The 20,156-nt window shown below is 52.3% G+C and overlaps 3 protein-coding genes across 3 annotated transcripts in view; 2 read left to right on the forward strand and 1 right to left on the reverse strand.

Annotated features, from left to right (window-relative positions):
• The window catches only part of BTK (Bruton tyrosine kinase), a 31,821-nt gene extending 25,942 nt beyond the window's left edge, over positions 1 to 5,879 (forward strand). The window contains exons 13-19 of the mRNA XM_075573060.1: positions 184 to 258; positions 1,027 to 1,198; positions 2,357 to 2,573; positions 3,119 to 3,183; positions 3,544 to 3,662; positions 4,440 to 4,597; positions 5,284 to 5,879. Of these exons, the coding sequence (XP_075429175.1) occupies positions 184 to 258; positions 1,027 to 1,198; positions 2,357 to 2,573; positions 3,119 to 3,183; positions 3,544 to 3,662; positions 4,440 to 4,597; positions 5,284 to 5,352 (875 nt within the window). The 3' untranslated portion in view covers positions 5,353 to 5,879. The remainder of the gene's footprint in view (positions 1 to 183; positions 259 to 1,026; positions 1,199 to 2,356; positions 2,574 to 3,118; positions 3,184 to 3,543; positions 3,663 to 4,439; positions 4,598 to 5,283) is intronic.
• Positions 5,880 to 8,951: 3,072 nt separating this feature from the next.
• Positions 8,952 to 13,371, forward strand: TIMM8A (translocase of inner mitochondrial membrane 8A). The gene is made up of 2 exons (XM_075573061.1): positions 8,952 to 9,157; positions 12,916 to 13,371. Exons 1-2 carry the CDS (start codon positions 9,047 to 9,049, stop codon positions 13,075 to 13,077), a joined length of 273 nt encoding a protein of 90 aa, XP_075429176.1. The 5' UTR covers positions 8,952 to 9,046; the 3' UTR covers positions 13,078 to 13,371.
• Positions 13,372 to 17,243: 3,872 nt separating this feature from the next.
• On the reverse strand, positions 17,244 to 20,153 carry LOC142467413 (magnesium transporter NIPA2-like). The gene is made up of 6 exons (XM_075573066.1): positions 19,749 to 20,153; positions 19,463 to 19,519; positions 19,295 to 19,385; positions 18,938 to 19,098; positions 18,109 to 18,373; positions 17,244 to 18,003 (listed from the first exon to the last, which is right to left on the reverse strand). The coding sequence occupies exons 1-6, from the start codon at positions 19,885 to 19,887 to the stop codon at positions 17,697 to 17,699; spliced, it is 1,020 nt and encodes a 339-aa protein (XP_075429181.1). The 5' UTR covers positions 19,888 to 20,153; the 3' UTR covers positions 17,244 to 17,696.
• Between the last annotated feature and the right edge of the window lie 3 nt (positions 20,154 to 20,156).

Consider the following 20,156-nt stretch of genomic DNA (forward strand, 5'->3'; position numbering starts at 1 on the left):
TTTAGACGACCCTATGTAATAAAATCTGTTGTAATTGTCGTTATTAGGTTTTAGTCGTCTTTTTCAGTTTATTTTGTATGGGAGGGAGGGGCAGCCATCTTTACATTACCCAGCTACTGAGTGGGGGTTTCAGAACAGTGTGTCCCATTCTCAAGACTAGCAACCGTCCCTTCTTATTATTAGGTCTCATATCGCGGCTGAAGTTTCCTGTCTGCTCTGTGAAGAGGAACGCTCCGTCTACTGCCGGCCTTGGCTATGGTAGTGGAATGGCTGACCTTTGTAGTAGGAGAGAGGGGAAGGGGGGCGGTGAGAGGGGCAGGAGGGCGGTGAGAGGGGCAGGAGGGCAGTGAGAGGGGCAGGAGGGCAGTGAGAGGGGCAGGAGGGCGGTGAGGGAGGCAGGAGGGCGGTGAGAGGGGCAGGAGGGTGGTGAGAGGGGCAGGAGGGTGGTGAGAGGGGCAGGAGGGTGGTGAGAGGGGCAGGAGGGTGGTGAGGAAGGCAGGAGGGCGGTGCGGGGGGCAGGAGGGTGGTGCAGGGGGCAGGGGGGCTGTGAGGGGGGCAGGAGGGTGGTGAGGGGCAGGAGAGCGGTGAGAGGGGCAGGAGGGCGGCGAGAGGGGCAGTAGGGTGGTGAGAGGGGCAGTAAGGTGGTGAGGGGGCAGGAGGGCGGTGAGGGAGGCAGGAGGGCGGTGAGGGGCAGGAGGGTGGTGAGGGGGGCAGGAGGGTGGTGAGGGAGGCAGGAGGGCGGTGAAGGGGGCAAGAGGGCGGTGCGGGGGGCAGGAGGTCGGTGCGGGGGGCAGGAGGGCAGTGCGGGGGGCAGGAGGGCGGTGAGGGGGGCAGGAGGGTGGTGAGGGGCAGGAGAGCGGTGAGAGGGGCAGGAGGGCGGTGAGAGGGGCAGTAGGGTGGTGAGAGGGGCAGTAGGGTGGTGAGAGGGGCAGTAGGGTGGTGAGAGGGGCAGTAGGGTGATGAGAGGGGCAAGAGGCTGCTTTCCTAACCAGCCCCCTCACTTGGACACTCGCTCTCACTTCCAAGGCTCGTGGGAGATTGACCCCAAGGACCTGACGTTCCTGAAAGAGCTGGGGGATGGGCAGTTCGGGGTGGTGAAGTACGGAAAGTGGCGGGGGAAGCTGGAGGTCGCCGTCAAGATGATTAAAGAAGGGTCTATGTCCGAGGATGACTTTATCGATGAGGCAAAATGCATGATGTGAGTCCCAGAGGTGTTGTCTCTGTACTTCCTCTCACATTGTGCTGTCTCTGTACTTCCTCTCACATTGTGCTGTCTCTGTACTTCCCTCTCACATTGTGCCGTCTCTGTACTTCCTCTCACATTGTGCCGTCTCTGTACTTCCTCTCACATTGTGCCGTCTCTGTACTTCCTCTCACATTGTGCTGTCTCTGTACTTCCCTCTCTCACATTGTGCCGTCTCTGTACTTCCTCTCACATTGTGCTGTCTCTGTACTTCCCTCTCTCACATTGTGCCGTCTCTGTACTTCCTCTCACATTGTGCCGTCTCTGTACTTCCTCTCACATTGTGCTGTCTCTGTACTTCCTCTCACATTGTGCCGTCTCTGTACTTCCTCTCACATTGTGCTGTCTCTGTACTTCCTCTCACATTGTGCTGTCTCTGTACTTCCTCTCACATTGTGCCGTCTCCGTACTTCCTCTCACATTGTGCTGTCTCTGTACTTCCCTCTCATACTGTGCCGTCTCTGTACTTCCCTCTCACATTGTGCCGTCTCTGTACTTCCTCTCACATTGTGCCGTCTCTGTACTTCCTCTCACATTGTGCCGTCTCTGTACTTCCCTCTCATACTGTGCTAACTCTGTACTTCCTCTCACATTGTGCCGTCTCTGTACTTCCTCTCACATTGTGCTGTCTCTGTACTTCCTCTCACATTGTGCCGTCTCTGTACTTCCTCTCACATTGTGCCGTCTCTGTACTTCCTCTCACATTGTGCTAACTCTGTACTTCCTCTCACATTGTGCCGTCTCTGTACTTCCTCTCACATTGTGCCGTCTCTGTACTTCCCTCTCATACTGTGCTAACTCTGTACTTCCCTCTCATACTGTGCTAACTCTGTACTTCCTCTCACATTGTGCTGTCTGTACTTCCCTCTCATACTGTCCTGTCTCTGTACTTCCCTATCATACTCTGCTGACTCTGTACTTCCCTCTCATACAGTGCTGTCACTGTACTGCCTCTACCATACCGTGCTGGCCCTGTACTTCCTCTACCATACCGTGCTGGCCCTGTACTTCCTCTACCATACCGTGCTGGCTGTGTACTTCCTCTACCATACTGTGCTGGCTGTGTACTTCCCTCGTGTGCGGGGATGACTCTGTACTCTCCTCCCTCTGCAGGCAGCTGTCTCACGACAACCTGGTGCAGTTGTATGGCGTGTGTACCAAGCAGCGGCCCATATTTATCATTACGGAGTACCTCCCCCGTGGCTGCCTCCTTACCTACCTGCGGGAGCTGCGAGGCCGGATTCCCCAGGGGGACCTTCTGTCCATCTGCGGTGACGTGTGCGCGGCAATGAAATACCTGGAGTCCAAGCAATTCCTGCACCGTGACCTGGTGAGAGAAGTCAGGAGGTCACCCAACTGTCTGCAGTCAGGTCACCCAACTGTCTGCAGTCAGGAGGTCACCCAACTGTCTCCAGTCAGGTCACCCAACTGTCTCCAGTCAGGTCACCCAACTGTCTCCAGTCAGGTCACCCAACTGTCTGCAGTCAGGTCACCCAACTGTCTGCAGTCAGGTCACCCAACTGTCTCAATTCAGGTCACCCAACTGTCTGCAGTCATGTCACCCAACTGTCTGCAGTCAGGAGGTCACCCAACTGTCTGCAGTCAGGAGGTCACCCAACAGTCTGCAGTCAGGAGGTAACCCAACTGTCTTCAGTCAGGAGATAACCCAACTGTCTGCAGTCACTAACTGTCTGCATTTAGGCGGTCACCCAACTGTCTCCAGTCAGGTCACCCAACAGTCTGCAGTCAGGCGGTCACCCAACTGTCTGCAGTCAGGCGGTCACCCAACTGGCTGCAGTCAGGAGGTCACCCTACATTAGATATAAGCCCAGCCCTGTCTGAGCCTGTCCGTGATACTCTGGTCTTTCCTCTCAGGCCGCCAGGAATTGTTTAGTAGCTGAGAATGGGACGGTGAAGGTTTCGGATTTTGGTCTCTCTAGGTGAGTCCCTGTCTATCCCTGTGTGTCTACCACAAGCACATTTCTTTGCTGTATTTAGCTATTTAACCTGTGCTCGGAGGCTCATCCATTGACCCCCTACCCTTAAAGTGAAGAACTTTCTCACTTCTCCACCTACAGTTTCTCCATCTCACTTCTCACACGCCCCCGCCCCTCATTTCTCAGATCCCCTTCCCCTCTTTCCACTCACACATCCCGCTCTCTCCTTTCTCCCCCACAACCTTCTCCTTCCTTTTTTCCCCACCCTCACACACAAGAGCTTACACTCTAATATTCAGAGGGATACAACAGAGATACTGCATTATGAATCTCATTGTGCTCCTGGGCTGGCCTTTGTTGCAGGTACGTCCTGGATGACGAATATACAAGTTCTCTGGGCTCTAAGTTTCCAGTCCGCTGGTCCCCTCCTGAAGTTCTCCTGTACTGCAAATTCAGCAGCAAGTCGGATGTATGGGCGTTCGGTGAGAGACCCTTGTTGCTGGGTTACCCCCCGGGAATCCAAAGCAGACATGGGGTGTTTAGATACACCCTATGAACCCCTTGGAATATACAGAGAGGAACAGCACCCCTCCCTCCTTTCTCTCTCGTGTCCCCCTTCCCTACTTTCCCTCTCACTCCTTGCTTCCCCCTCTCCCGGGAAGGATTTTCCAATCATTTTTGGCAGTGAGGTGGAGGCACTGTGGGGATTTGAGGGCACTGAGGGGTAGTGCAGGCACTGCGGGGAGGTGAGGGCTCTGCGAGGCAGTGAATGCACTGCGGGGAGGTGGGGGCATCGCAGGGAGGTGCAGGCACTGAGGGGAGGTGGGGGCTCTGCGAGGCAGTGAAGGCACTGCGGGGAGGTGGGGGAATAGCAGGGAGGTGCAGGCACCGCGGGATGTGAGGGCACTGCAGGGAGGTGGGGGCTCTGCAAGGCAGTGCAGGCAACGCGGGGAGGTGGGGGCTCTGCGAGGCAATGCATGCACCGCAAGGATGTGAGGGCACTGAGGGGCAGTGCAGACACCACAGGAAGGTTGGGACACCCTGGGGCAATGGAGGCATCGTGGGGAGGTACATGCACTGCGGGAGGTGGGGGCATCGCGAGGAGGTGCAGGCACTGCAGGAGATGGGGTAGTGCAGGCACTGCGGGGAGATAGAGATGCCATGAGCACATAGTGGCACCGCAGGAAGGTGAAGGAACAACAGGGGGTGGAGGCTCAGCAGGGTGGTGGGGTAACGGGTGTCGTGGATTTCTCCCCCAGGGGTGCTGATGTGGGAGGTGTTCTCCCTGGGGAAGATGCCTTATGAAAGGTTCAATAACAATGACATTGTGGATCAGATAATAAAAGGAATCCGTCTGTACAGACCCCAACTGGCAACGGACAAAGTACACAGTGTCATGGGCAGCTGCTGGATGGAGGTGAGTCTGTCCCCGCTGCAGAGACGCACTGATAGAGGGGGGCTATGTGACATGGAGTCTGTCCCTCCCCACGCAGGGTGACACAGACACATAGGCAGGGGGGAGTTATGTGACATGGAGTCTGTCCCTCCTCCCGCAGGGTGACACAGTGACACAGACAGAGGGGAGTTATGTGACATGGAGTCTGTCCCTCCTCCCGCAGGGTGACACAGTGACACAGACAGAGGGGAGTTATGCGACATGAGGTCAGTCCCTCCCCTTGCAGGGTGACACAGAGGGGAGCTATGGGACATGGGGTCAGTCCCTCCTCCCGCAGGGTGACACAGTGACACAGAGGGAGTTATGTGACATAGAGTCTGTCCCTCCCCCCGCAGGGTGACACAGTGACACAGAGGGGAGCTATGTGACATGGAGTCTGTCCCTCCCCCCACAGGGTGACACAGAGGGGAGTTATGTGACATGGAGTCTGTCCCTCCTCCCGCAGGGTGACACAGTGACACAGGCAGAGGGGAGCTATGTGACATGGGGTCAGTCCCTCCCCTTGCAGGGTGACACAGAGGGGAGTTATGTGACATGGAGTCTGTCCCTCCCCCCGCAGGGTGACACAGTGACACAGAGGGAGTTATTTGACATAGAGTCTGTCCCTCCCCCTCTTCCTTCCTAACTCTCGTTCCCTCTTTTAACAGAAAGCGGATGACAGGCCGACCTTCTGGTCCCTACATGGCACTATCCTGGAAATGATAGAGGATCTGTGATATATTATATATATTGAACTTTTTGGGCTGTTGCCACGGATACACTGTGCCCACCGTTCCAGCTCTTGCCATTTACCTGTAATTCACATGGGGTGGTGGGGGGCTTGGCTCACGTTCCCATGTAAAAATCACAGGTTTTACCGTTTTGTTTTGAGCTTTCACTAATTTATAATAGGTTGTTTTCTAACCTTTTCTATTGAGATTATATATATATATATATATATATATATATTATATATATATCCATACATACATACATACACACACACACACACAGAAATATATATACACATATATATATAGAAAAAATAAAAAGCAGTTGGCACACTGAAAACAGGTTATCCACTGATGCTTATCCCATATATGCACATACACAGAAAGATTTTACCAGATAGAGATCCAGGAAAAACGAGACAGCACACAGTCAGGGAAATCCAAAGCTGATGTATTCAGGATAAATACATAGGCACTGCATCCAACGTTTCGGTCATCAGAATGTGACAGTCCTCAGGGACATCCCTCACAGTGTGTATGTATGTGTATGTATATATATATATATATATATATATATATATATATACAGTATATATATATATATATATATACAGTATATATATATATATATATATACAGTGTTCGACAAACCTATACATTTGCTCGCCCCGGGCGAGTGGATTTAACCCCCGGGCGAGTAAATATTGGCCCAAGCAGCACACGTTTGGTACTAGGTGGCGAGTAGATTTTTTTGTGTGGCGAGTAGATTTTTTGGTGATTTGTCAACCACTGTATATATATATATATATATATATATATATATATATATATATATATATATATATATATATATATATATATATAATTTAAAAAATATATATTAGTCCAAGAGGAAAACATTCAGGTACTCACAAGACTTGAAAAAATGCAAAATAGTCATTTATTTAATCATTGTTCCGGCTTATATTTCACCCAAAGCCAAGAGACAAGGGAAGAACCTTCAGCAAGGTACCTTAGTGGAACCAAAATGTTGACATTTCTATTTTTGTGCAAATACACAGTGGCGAGAAAAGGTTTGTCAACCCCGTAGGATTTTCACACATATCACGTATTTCAAATCTAAAATGTTATTAGATCTTAATCTAAGTCCTAATAATAGGTAAAGATAACCTGACCAAACAAATGACACAAAAACATGATATTTTTTCAACATTTATTTATCGAGAAATGATTCAACATTCAATATCCGTGTGTGAGAAAGTATGTGACCCTTTAGATTCAGTACCTGGTGGCGCCCCCTTGAGCAGTAATGACTTCAACTAAGCGTTTCCAGTAACTTCTGCTCAGTCTCACATCGGGTTTGAGGAATGTCGGCCCATTCCTCCTTACAGAACTTCTTCAACTCAGTGACATTTGAGGGCTTCCTTGCATGGACAGCTCGCTTCAGGTCCTGCCACAACATTTCCATGGGGTTTCTGTCCAGACTTTGACCAGGCCATTCTAAAATGCGGAATTTCTTCTTCTGCAGCCATTCTTTTGTAGATCTGCTTGTATGTTTAGGATTATTGTCTTGCTGCAGGAACCACTTTTGCTTCAGCGTCAGTTCATGGACGGATGGCCTGACATTCTCCTCTACAATGTTCTGATACAATGAAGAATTCATGGTTGTGTCAATGATGGCAAGCTGTCCGGGTCCTGAGGCAGCACAGCATCACACTATGCTTGACGGTTGGGATGAGGTTCTTCTGTTCGAACGTAGTGTTTGGTTTTCGCCAAAGTTTTCATTGAGGCCAAAAAGTTCTACCTTTGACTCATCTGTCCAGAGAACATTGTTCCAGAAGTTTTGTGGATAATCTATGTGCTCTTTGGGAACTTCAGACGGGCCGCCATGTTCTTTTTAGAGAGAAGTGGTTTCCTCCTGGCTATCCTTCAATGAACACCATTCTTGCTCAGTCTTTTTCTGATAGTTGAGTCATGAACACTCACATTAACGAAGGCGAGAGTGGCCTGCAGATCCTTGGATGTTACTCTGGGGTTCTTTGTGACTTCTTGGATGATTTGCCTTTTTTTTCTTGGAGAAATTTTGGTAGGACGACCACTCCTGGGTAGTGACTGTGGTCTTGAACTTTCTCCATTTGTCTGACAGTGGATTGGTGGAGCCCAAAATCCCTAGAAATAGTTTTGTAACCATTTCTAGACAGATGAGCATCAATAACTACTTTTCTGAGGTCCCTCAAAATATTTCTGTTGATTGTGGCATAACGTGTTTCCACACACCTGTATGGTGAACACCAAACTCACAAAGTGTCTGAACTATATATAGGGTGGAGCCTCCCGAACTCACCCCTGAAGATCTACCTAATTATTTAAACACCTAATTCTAATTATCGCCTTTAATTTAGCTGATAAAACCAGGGTTTCACTTACTTTTGCACATACCCTGACTCTCAATTACTCATTGTTTGTCTAATTCATACATCGTTTTGTTTCAAAAGACATGGAATTGGTTAATACAAACCCTTTTGCATATTTAAGAAAAGACTGGTTTTGATTCAAGAAGGTTTTCATGGAAAAACTATGGAATTTCTGCAATTTATCATTGGGGTTCAGAAACGTTTTCTCACAGTTCTACTATTTTTGACCACTTATCTGGATGTGCTGTGTCTTCTTCAGTCCCCTGGGTTTGAGTGAAGTATATCTCTGTATCTCTAATATAAAAAATATATATATTTATGCGCACACATACACACACACTCTGACATGTACAGTAGGGCCCCACTGTACAGCGTTCCGCTTATACAGTTTTCCCCAATGTTTACCCATGATTAGTAGGTTCGGCGCTTGTTCTGTTTGTCTGGCGATTTTTCGGCATGACGTGCACAGTAGCAAAGGATCCGGCTGTCACTAAGCAACAGTTTTAGCGCGTGCGCAACTCCTTGTCAGATACCATTTGTCAGTGAAACAGTCTATTCATAGCTCTGCACCTCTGTTTCCAAAGATACAATACAGTACAGTAAGGCCCCGCTTTACGGCGGCGGTCTGGAACGGAATCCGACGTATGAGCGGGGCCCTACAGTATACTCATAAAAACATGGTCATTCAATGTGCACATCACTTGTTAACATATGTAAACTCACATTTCCAAATGTACAACTCCTGTAGATCTTAAGTGAATAATATTCCTTAATACTAAATATATTGATTGATTTCAATAAATATCATCATATATTGTACAGTGTCTGGTCCTATAATTCCCATATACTCCATATAACTCTTATTTCCCCATATAACCTCATATTGCAATGTTGTACACAGTTGTAGTTGGTGCAATGATCTGCACAGGAGTAGGTAGAAACAAGCCTGGAGCATCAAGATGGCTGCCGCCGGTTACCATTACTGCGGCACAGCCGCTTAACGAGCAGAAAGATGGCCGCCATCAGCTTCATTCTCCATACGCATGAACGTCATCAGCAAGAGAGCACCAATATGGCCGCCATCATACATAACCCAATAGGAGCACCAAAATGGTCTCCGACGTACATCACCCATACTGCATCAGTATGAGAGCACCAAGATGGCCGCCTCAAGGCTTCACTCATGTTTAATCAACATGAGCGCAGCAAGATGGCCGCCGCGTGACTAAAGGCTGATTTCCCGTTCCGGGGCAGCTGAAAGTCACGGAGCCGGTGTGCTGGTGCACATGATGGAGGCGGCCGGTACCGGTGACCCGGAACTGAAGAGATTTATAGCGGCTGAGACTCAGAAACAGCGATTCCAGGGCTTGGTGCATCAGATGACCGAGCTCTGCTGGGTAAATAACATTTCGGTTGCCAAACGGGGGACACACCAACACACCTCTCACTGTTTCTACACACACACACCTCACTGTTTTTATACACACGATAAATTCAAATAAAAGCAAGGCTGTGCACTCACAAGTGAGTGTCTCTGGTAACGGCTTATACGCGCAAGCTTAATAGTGACTACTATGCATGAGTCTGATAGCGGCATACCCGCATGTGAGTCTATCTGTGCGTGTTTAATCATGGCTTATATGCACGAGTTAGATAATGGCATACCCGCACGAGTCTTATTTGCACGGGAGTATGATCACGGCGTATGTATACTGTATCTTTATTTATATAGTGCCAAAAGTGTACTCTGCGATTCACAAAGAATACAGCACAGGGAATTATAAAACAATAAGCGCAGTAAATCAGACAATAGGAAAGGAAATCCCTGCCCCGAAGAGCTTACAATCTAAGTGGAATGTTGGGAGATTTACAGACGAGGGAATAAGTGCAGTAGATGGCAGTGCTTGGCCACAATGGTTGGTAGGAGTGGCTGTGGGACAATAGCCATGAGTGCAGGCAATTGGGATGCTTGATTTATGAGGTGAGTTTTAAGGTTAGTGTATAGGAGGGGAGTGGGGAAGTTGGTGAGAACAGCAGCGTTCACAAAGGAGTGAGGAAATGGTAACCAGAAAAAGCAATAGGGAGGGCATAGTGAGATGCAGGAGGAGAGACTTCCCATGTATTGGAGGATAGGAAGAGTACAAATTATCACTGCATTTAGAAAGTCAAGTTCTCACAGTTGCAGGGTTGTTGTTGTTGTTGTTGTTGTGCAGAGTCCAGATCTTCCTGTATTCTTCACCTCCAATGGTAACTCCAGTATTAACTCCACAGACAATTTATATGTGACATTTAAGATGTTACACAGCCAAGATTGGCTCACTTAAATACTCTAAACACATAAGAAAGCCTGATCGCGGCTTAGCTGCACGAGAGCCTGATCGCGGCTTAGCTGCACGAGAGCCTGATCGCGGCTTAGCTGCACGAGAGCCTGATCGCGGCTTAGCTGCACGAGAGCCTGATCGCGGCTTAGCTGCACGAGAGCCTGATCGCGGCTTGGCTGCACGAGAGCCTGATCGCGGCTTGGCTGCACGAGAGCCTGATCGCGGCTTAGCTGCACGAGAGCCTGATCGCGGCTTAGCTGCACGAGAGCCTGATCGCGGCTTAGCTGCACGAGAGCCTGATCGCGGCTTAGCTGCACGAGAGCCTGATCGCGGCTTGGCTGCACGAGAGCCTGATCGCGGCTTGGCTGCACGAGAGCCTGATCGCGGCTTGGCTGCACGAGAGCCTGATCGCGGCTTGGCTGCACGAGAGCCTGATCGCGGCTTAGCTGCACGAGAGCCTGATCGCGGCTTAGCTGCACGAGAGCCTGATCGCGGCTTAGCTGCACGAGAGCTATCACATGGGAGGGGGTCTTTCCTTGGTGAGATCCCTCTTCCTCCCCAGTGAGCCATTGGATCTGTTACCAGCCTTGAACTTACCAACTCTTCTCTAATCATACTGATGAGCCGTTATGGGAGGCTCTGGCGGGCGCCCCGTTATGGGAGGCTCTGGCGGGCGCGCCGTTATGGGAGGCTCTGGCGGCCGCGCCGTTATGGGAGGCTCTGGCGGGCGCCCCGTTATGGGAGGCTCTGGCGGGCGCCCCGTTATGGGAGGCTCTGGCGGCCGCGCCGTTATGGGAGGCTCTGGCGGCCGCCCCGTTATGGGCGGCTCTGGCGGGCGCCCCGTTATGGGAGGCTCTGGCGGCCGCGCCGTTATGGGAGGCTCTGGCGGCCGCGCCGTTATGGGAGGCTCTGGCGGGCGCCCCGTTATGGGAGGCTCTGGCGGGCGCCCCGTTATGGGAGGCTCTGGCGGGCGCCCCGTTATGGGAGGCTCTGGCGGGCGCGCCGTTATGGGAGGCTCTGGCGGCCGCGCCGTTATGGGAGGCTCTGGAGGCCGCGCCGTTATGGGAGGCTCTGGCGGGCGCCCCGTTATGGGAGGCTCTGGCGGGCGCCCCGTTATGGGAGGCTCTGGCGGGCGCCCCGTTATGGGAGGCTCTGGCGGGCGCCCCGTTATGGGAGGCTCTGGCGGGCGCCCCGTTATGGGAGGCTCTGGCGGGCGCCCCGTTATGGGAGGCTCTGGCGGGCGCCCCGTTATGGGAGGCTCTGGCGGGCGCCCCGTTATGGGCGGCTCTGGCGGGCGCCCCGTTATGGGCGGCTCTGGCGGGCGCCCCGTTATGGGAGGCTCTGGCGGGCGCGCAGTTATGGGCGGCTCTGGCGGGCGCGCCGTTATGGGCGGCTCTGGCGGGCGCGCCGTTATGGGAGGCTCTGGCGGGCGCGCCGTTATGGGAGGCTCTGGCGGGCGCCCCGTTATGGGAGGCTCTGGCGGGCGCCCCGTTATGGGCGGCTCTGGCGGCGCGCCGTTATGGGAGGCTCTGGCGGGCGCCCCGTTATGGGAGGCTCTGGCGGGCGCGCCGTTATGGGAGGCTCTGGCGGGCGCCCCGTTATGGGAGGCTCTGGCGGGCGCCCCGTTATGGGCGGCTCTGGCGGGCGCCCCGTTATGGGAGGCTCTGGCGGGCGCCCCGTTATGGGCGGCTCTGGCGGGCGCCCCGTTATGGAAGGCTCTGGCGGGCGCCCCGTTATGGGAGGCTCTGGCGGGCGCCCCGTTATGGGAGGCTCTGGCGGGCGCGCCGTTATGGGAGGCTCTGGCGGGCGCCCCGTTATGGGAGGCTCTGGCGGGCGCCCCGTTATGGGAGGCTCTGGCGGGCGCCCCGTTATGGGCGGCTCTGGCGGGCGCCCCGTTATGGGAGGCTCTGGCGGGCGCCCCGTTATGGGAGGCTCTGGCGGGCGCCCCGTTATGGGCGGCTCTGGCGGGCGCCCCGTTATGGGAGGCTCTGGCGGGCGCCCCGTTATGGGCGGCTCTGGCGGGCGCCCCGTTATGGGAGGCTCTGGCGGGCGCCTCGTTATGGGAGGCTCTGGCGGGCGCCCCGTTATGGGCGGCTCTGGCGGGCGCCCCGTTATGGAAGGCTCTGGCGGGCGCCTCGTTATGGGAGCTTGAGTGTGCACATCTCTTTGTTTTTACTCAATTTTCATTTATTAAACTTACTGCACCACGTGGTGCTCAGTTTTGCGCTTTTGTCGCCCCTTTCATGCAGGTTTTCTTTAGAGGAGAGAGTTTCCCTCTCACATACAAGCAGTAACAGGCACCGGCAGAATTTTGTTGCTTTCAGTGTTGTGGGACATTTTTTTTTTGCTCTTTGTGTATAAGACGTATTTATTAACAAATGTATCCCTGAGCGCACTTTATCATATACAGGTATACCCCGCATTAGCGTACGCAATGGGACCGGAGCATGTATGTAACTATGTAACACAGGCATACCCCACATTAACGTACGCAATGGGACCGGAGCATGTATGTAAAGCGAAAATGTACTTAAACTGAAGCACTACCTTTTCCCCACTTATCGATGCATGTACTGTACTGCAAACGTCATATACGTGAACTGATGTAAAGAAGACATTTGTAACAGGCTCTATAGTCTCCCCGCGTGCACACAGCTTCGGTACAGGTAGGGAGCCGGTATTGATGTTCAGGACGTGCTGACAGCAGCTCACGCGTGCGCCTGTTTGCCTATTGGGCGATATGTCCTTACTCGCGAGTGTACTTAAAGCGAGTGTCCTTAAACCGGGGTACGCCTGTATATCTATATCACCTCTGACCGTCTCCCCCTCTGTAGGAGAAGTGTATGGAGAAGCCGGGTCCGAAGTTGGACAATCGCAGCGAGGGCTGCTTTGTGAACTGCGTGGAGCGATTCATCGACACTAGTCAATTCATTCTGAACCGCCTTGAGCAGACGCAGAAAACCCGAGGGGCATTCTCCGAGACCCTGTCCGACTGAGACTGGGGGGCAGAAAACCTCCCCTGCCCCACGCACGTGGAGAGCTTCCCCCTACAGGAGCTTCTCACAGCCTATCCAGAGGGAAAGATTGGTCAGACCTTAACCCCCAACCCAACCAGTGTGGTTTAATGAGAGCCTGCCTGAGTGGGGGTTGTCAGACGCACCTACCCACCTACCCACCCACCTACCTGGGGACAACAGGACCATGTGTACGGAAAGCATTCTTTTTGAATTCTGTGTTCCAGAGATCAACAGTATATTATTAAATGGAGGAGCGTTGGTATAGTGGATAAAGTGTTCTTCTTCAGTACTGCTCGCAGACTCCCACCCCAGAGGCGGCTGCACTTATTGTAAGCAAAAAAATAAAAATTTTATTAAGCAAAAACAAAGATGGACACAATACAATTAATATAAAAAAATATGTAACCAATTGCTGAGCAGCCTGAAGATATCTAAATGATGCAGGTTAATGCTGCACAAACACTGAACTCTGATAGTCTCTAGGTCAGGCCTGCACAACTCGTAAAGCGAGAAGGGCCGAACTGCTCCAAGGAAAAAAAAATTTGGGCCGCGCGGGTAAAATCATCATCTCTCCCCCAGCACCCCTCATCATCATCATCCTCATATCTCCCCCAGCACCCCTCACTATCAACCTTTGCGATACTCCCCATCTATCTCATATCCCCATCTCTCCCCCTCACCCACACACATACTCCCCCTCCACATCAAACACACAATACCCCCCTGCACACCACACATCCCACCCCCCCTGCACACCACACACATCCCACCCCCCCTGCACACCACACACATCCCACCCAACCTGCACCTAAAATCCTCCCCCCCTGCACCTCACATCACTCTCCCCTCTTGCACCTCCAATCGCCCCCCCCCTGCACTTCAAATCGCCCCACCCCCGCACTTCAAATCGCCCCCCCCGCACTTCAAATCGCCCCCCCCGCACTTCAAATCGCCCCCCCGCACTTCAAATCGCCCCCCCCCAGCACTTCAAATCGCCCCCCCCCCCCCGCACTTCAAATCGCCCCCCCCCCGCACTTCAAATCGCCCGACCCCTGCACTTCAAATCGCCCCCCCTCCTGCACTTCAAATCGCCCCCCCTGCACTTCAAATCGCCCCCCCCTGCACTTCAAATCGCCCCCCCCTGCACTTCAAATCGCCCCCCCCGCACTTCAAATTCCCCCCCTGCACTTCAAATCCCCCCCCTGCACTTCAAATCGCCCCCCCCCTGCACTTCAAATCACATCATCTCGTGCCCCCCCTCCCTACCTTACCTTGCGGTGGAGGAGGCGGCGGCAGAGCAGGCAGGACTGCACGCACGCTCTAGCAAGCAGCAGGAAGTGCCTCAATGCTAGAGCGCGCTGCTACCCTGCGAGGGGGAGAGCGGACTCGCGGGGGGCGCGGGAGAGCGGACTCGGGAGGGAGGGGGAGAGCAGAAAGCCGTCGCGGGCCGCACAGTGAGTGCAGGCCTGCTCTTGGTATATATAAGTCCAGAGCTCATGTATAAACCTCTGTGAAATAAGGAATCCATTAAACCGGGAGAGGTAACAAATAGTCCCCTCCTGAGACAATGGATGCCCGTCTGCCGCAGAGAAATAAACCCCATCCAAGACAGAAAATGCAACCAATAAATTGAGTGCTAATAAACCTGTCTGTAATCGTAGAGTAAACGCTGGTGGAATTATGCCAAGAAAAAGGCATATAGAAACACAAAGTATCTTGTGGTCACTATAGTAGCCAGACCTTATAATATATGTGAAAGAAAGTAACATAATAAAGTTACTCAGTACACGCTTGAGTGCCAAGCAGAAAAAAACGAATCTGTGTATATTCTTAATTGTAGCCAGAAAATGTCCCAATCACATATGATTATACAGACCGCCTCCCGGAACGTCTTGTAGTACACGATGATTTCCCGCAGTCCACAGTTGAAGATATAAACGGTAACACACCGAAGCATGTGTAACGTCGATTAGAAAAACTGGCCTGCAAACAAGCAATGCCTGGACTGCAGGAAATCTCAGCGCTCGGCTGTTTCAGCATACAGGGAGCATGTGTAACCTCCCACAGCCTCCTCAATCAGGCACAGAAGGCTTAGTCCATAGACACTGAAGCTGTGTGGAGGCGCGCTGAGGCTCACGGAAAGCGCGTGCTTTCCCTGGCCTTAGAGCGCGCGCCGTCAGGGGGCGGGCCAGTGATGTCACCGAGCTGGTTCACCCTCATTGGGCGAACCGCACACGTGACCGGCCCTGCGCTCCCGTGAGCGCCGAAACGAAAGATTTGTTAAGACCTACACCTCCGTGCGCGAGCCCCTGCTAAAGCCGCTCTCATTGCGGCTGCAGGGGCTCACGGGCGAGCGTAAGCGCGCCTAAGCGCTGACCATGCCCGAGGCCGAAGACAGCGGGAAGCAGACAGGCAGAAGAGCCCAGCGAGCAGCTACTCGTGATCAAAAGCGCTTTCCATCGCTGAGTAGCTGCTCGCTGGGCTCTCACCGCCTGTCTGCTTCACCTGCAGTCCAGGCATTGCTTGTTTGCCTGCCAGTTTTTCTAATCTATGTTATCAATATATGGGATTGTAGCAAGAAAATGTCCCAATCTTAATATATAAAATCGAAAGGTTAGTGCTATCTGCGGTGAATCTGATTGGTCCTCAGCCTCTGGCCAATCAGATTGGTGCTTCTGATGTCACCCAACTGCCACTCTCTTCCCCCTCGGTCGGGGACACACACACTCCCCTCTCCTCTCCCTGCCCCCCCCATCACACTCACCTCCCTCCTGCCCCCCACCACTCCTGTCCACTGTCCCCCCCCCGCCTCCTGTCCACTGTGTCCCCCCGCCTCCTGTCCACTTTGTCCCCCCGCCTCCTGTCCACTGTGTCCCCCCCCTCCTGTCCACTGTGTCCCCCCCCCTCCTGTCCACTGTGTCCCCCCTCCTGTCCACTGTGTCCCCCCCCCTCCTGTCCAGTGTCCCCCCCTCCTGTCCACTGTCGTCGTCCCTCTCCCCCCCTCCTAGCAGGAAATGTAACTCACGGGCAACGCCCGGTCTCTCAGCTAGTAAAGAATATACAGAGATTCATTATTCTGTTTAGCACTCAAGTGTGTACTCCGTAACTTTTAGGTCAATTTGTTTCACATCTATTATAAGGTCCGGCTACCATAGTGACCACAAGATACTTTGTGTTTCTATATGCCTTTTTTTGGCATAATTCCACCAGCGTTTACTCTGATTACAGACAGGTTTATTAGCACTGAATTAATTGGTTGCATTTTCTGTCTTGGATGGGGTTTATTTCTCTGCGGCAGACTGGCATCCATTGTCTCAGGAGGGGACTATTTGTTACCTCCCGGTTTAATGGATTCCTTATTTCACAGAGGTTTATACATGGGCTCTGGACTTATATATACCTAGAGACTATAAGAGTTCAGTGTTTGTGCAGCATTAACCTTCATCACTTAGATATCTTCAGGCTGCTCAGCGATTGGTTACATTTTTTTTTTATATTAACTGTCTCTCCATCTTTGTTTTTGCTTAATAAAATTGTTATTTTTTGCTTACAATTTTGAGTGCCCCCAGTCTGGAGTGTCTGCAATTCCTGTCTTGTAGGATTTCCCCCTCTCTTTTTTGCATTATTAGTCCCATTACTCCAGGGGTGCACCACCTTTAGTTATGAGGTTTAGTTGTTAGCTTTTTTTTTGGGTAGTAGTGCTATTCCCAACATTTCTTGTTCCTAGCAGCTGCGCTAATGTCAAGCTCCCCACCCCAGAGGCGGCTACGCTAATGTCAGGCTCCCACCCCAGAGGTGGCTACGCTGTCAAGCTCCCCACCCCAGACGGCTGCACTAATGTCGGGCTCCCACCCCAGAGGTGGCTACGCTGTCAAGCTCCCCACCCCAGAGACGGCTGCACTAATGTCGGGCTCCCACCCCAGAGGCACTAATGACAGGCTCTCCCTCCCCATCCGAGAGACGACTGCGCTAATGTCAGGCTCCCACCCCAGAGGCGGCCGCACTAATGACAGGCTCTCCCACCCCTCCCCCGAGAGACGGTTGTGCTAATGTCAGGCTCCCACCCTATAGGCGGCTGCATTCCTACCTCCTATATATAATTGTAAAGTGCGTTTGGAATAGAAGATATTATGTAAGCACAAGAATAGTATTAACAGCCAAATATAATGTACAGTATACAGTGATTTTTAAAGATGGCCGGCAGCAGCGCAGGTTTAAAATAGAACTAAATATATGGAATGAATTCCATCAAATTAAAAGTTTAGGATTTTCCAGGAAAGGCGAAGGGGGATAGCGGGATCTGAAGAATATAAAACTCCCTTTAACTCATTGTCTTTTGAAACCACAGCACCAAAGATTAAAATATTACCTGCAGTGTCTTAGCAGCGGGCAACAGCGGAGCCACGAACACGGTGTCTGTCCCTCCCACCGCAGGGTCACACAGACACAATCATAGGTGGGACTGACCCTTTAACCCATTAAACACGTTACTGGGTCACACTGCTCGTACGTGGGGCTGACCCATTAAACATCCCTGTAATTAGGCCACTTTGCCCCTATGTGATCTGACCCTTGAAGTAGCACTGTGGCTTAATGGCTTATCCAATGCACGTTTCCTCCCGGGTACACAAAGGCGAATCCTCCTCACATCCCAGCACGCCCCTCTCTCCCCCTGCCTTCAGAAAGAAGGGGAGCAGAGCGAGGGGCAGGGGGTGATCCCTGTACGCGTGAAGTAGGAAGACCCCCAGCACGATGGTGACGAAGCCGCTGATCGTCCCCACGGCGCTCCCTCCGCTCAGGTGTTGCCACTCCTGGAACAAGATGGCAGAACAGGCAAGGACGCAGGACGTGAACAGCACATAATAAATCGGGGTCACCAGGGAGGCATTAAAGACATCCAGGGCCCTGCAAGAGGGACAGAGTTAGGGAGGGATACAACAGCACGCAGAAATCTGATAACATGAACACGCAGAGCTGGGGAAGGGTTTGGAGTGTAGTTTGCGCAGTCACCTGTTGAGATAGTGGATCTGGACACTGACGCAGATGCACAGACCGAGAAGCAGCAGCCAACCGAGCGGGTCCCTGAGCACCGGGGCCCCCAAGAACAGGCCCCTGATAGCGATGCCCAGGCCCTTCACACAGGCCACGGACAGTGAGCCCATCAGGGAACAGATCAGCACGTACACCATCACGTTACTGTGGCCCCACCGCGGAGCAGCCAGCACGGCAAGGAGCAGCGAGAACAGGACCACGCAGGAGGCAAAAGCCACGAATCCTGGGGTGAATGGGAGAGAACATTGAGACGAGAGCCATGGATGAAGGGACCACGTATACTAAGAACATGGATGACACGGTCACACAAGCAGTGGGGAAAAGAGCACAAATCCTTATGGTTGGGGATAGATAACATGGACAGGAGCACAAATCTTGGGGGTGGGGGGGGAGATAACATGGAGACAGTGTCACGGAGGAAGAGGCCATGTATATGGAGAAGACCGATATAACATACAGGACTACACAAGGAGATACCATGAATCCCAGGACACAAACGGAGTGGTAACATGGAGGATGGACTCCAAATCTTGAGGGGTGAGTGTAGCAGAGATAACATGTTGGCGACAGGAGGGAGTCACAGAGGAAGAGACCATGTATCCTGGGGCAGATTTATCAAGGATACAATGGGAGACCACACACCCTGAATGAAGGGACAGAGATATGTCAGGGAGAAGTGAAGACAGAAGAGAGCCTTGTAGAAAGAGACCACGAGACCTGGAGTGCAGGAGAAAGATATCACAGAGGCTGGAGGAGGCCAAGGAATCTGTGGTAGTCCAGGGGTTACCTGGCTCTTTCAGCTTGTCCGCCATCTCACTCAGCGTGGACACCTCCTGCTCCTGAGGGGCATGAAGCACCATGACCGTGGAACCCACAATACTCAGAGCGCAGCCAGTCTTAGCAGGAGAATTCAGTCTCTCGTTCAGAAAGTGAGTGGACAGGACAGCACTGCGGACAGAGGGAGGAAGTGATGGGTGAGGGGAACCTGGCAAAGTGCAGTGGGGCATTCAGAAGGTTTGATGGGTAACTTGGACAAAGTACAGAGCAATTGGGATGTGGGGGCAGGAGGGTATTTGGGTATGAGGGGTATATTAAAGGGACAGAATGTGCAGAGTGAGGGGTAACACACAGCCCTGCTCCTTACCTCACCAGCACGCTCAGCCCTCCAAGCGGGGTCACCAGTGTGGCAGGGGCAAAGATATACGCGGTGAAGTTAGCCGCTTCCCCCAGTCCCACTACAAAGACAGCAAGGGGTAGAAATCAGAAGAGGAGACCGCAGGCATGTGGTGGAGTATGTGGCAGGGATACATACTTGACAAGAGACCTGCCCACCACAGCCACTCCCTGAGGTACGCATGTCCCCCGTGACCTGCAGGAGAGGGGGAAAGTGTCACAGACAAAGGGAGTTATGAGGCACAGAGGGAAGGCGACATTGAGATATAGGGTCAAGTATTGGAGTATTTAGTTACAGGATGTGTCATTGAGTCGTGGGGTATTTGGGTAGCGGGATAGGTTATTGAGATAAAGGGTTGGTAATTGAGGTAGCGTATTGGGGTATCAAAGTGGGATGATAGGGTAGTGGGGTATGGAGGTGTTACCTGCCCTGAGCTGCCCCCGACCCCACAGCCTGAGCAGACCCTTCTTCTTAAGGATGAAGCTGGAGCCGATGAAGATGCTGGAGGAGACAGCCAGCGTCAGTCCAATGTAGAACTCATAGCGGTTCATCTGAACCTCCATGTTTACATCTAAGGCAGTTACACGAGAGGGAGGAGAAGGATGACCTTCCCCAATGAGTGACACTATCCTCCTAATGCATGACACTTTCCCCACATAAGTGACACTATACTCCGGAGTGACACTGCTTCTCTCACGTTCAGTGCATGCCTCTTCTCTCCTTGTTTCTTCCTCTGTATCATTTAAACACAGGAGTTATTTCCGGGTGGGAAGAAGTTCCGGTGACGGACTCACATCTAGTCTGGGGGACGTGGTTGGCAAACGGATTCACT

This window comes from Ascaphus truei, chromosome 16 (genome assembly GCF_040206685.1).
Source record: "Ascaphus truei isolate aAscTru1 chromosome 16, aAscTru1.hap1, whole genome shotgun sequence".
Taxonomy (NCBI): Eukaryota; Metazoa; Chordata; class Amphibia; order Anura; family Ascaphidae; genus Ascaphus; species Ascaphus truei.

Excerpts from the sequence above, each read along its gene's own strand:
- TIMM8A (XM_075573061.1), top strand. The coding sequence starts at position 9,047 with ATGATGGAGGCGGCCGGTACCGGTGACCCGGAACTGAAGAGATTTATA. Across the intron at positions 9,158-12,915 it reads AGATGACCGAGCTCTGCTGG|GAGAAGTGTATGGAGAAGCC; the intron begins GTAAATAACATT and ends CCCCCTCTGTAG.
- LOC142467413 (XM_075573066.1), bottom strand. The coding sequence starts at position 19,887 with ATGGAGGTTCAGATGAACCGCTATGAGTTCTACATTGGACTGACGCTG. Across the intron at positions 19,520-19,748 it reads TCGGGGGCAGCTCAGGGCAG|GTCACGGGGGACATGCGTAC; the intron begins GTAACACCTCCA and ends CCTCTCCTGCAG. Across the intron at positions 18,374-18,937 it reads GGACAAGCTGAAAGAGCCAG|GATTCGTGGCTTTTGCCTCC; the intron begins GTAACCCCTGGA and ends CATTCACCCCAG.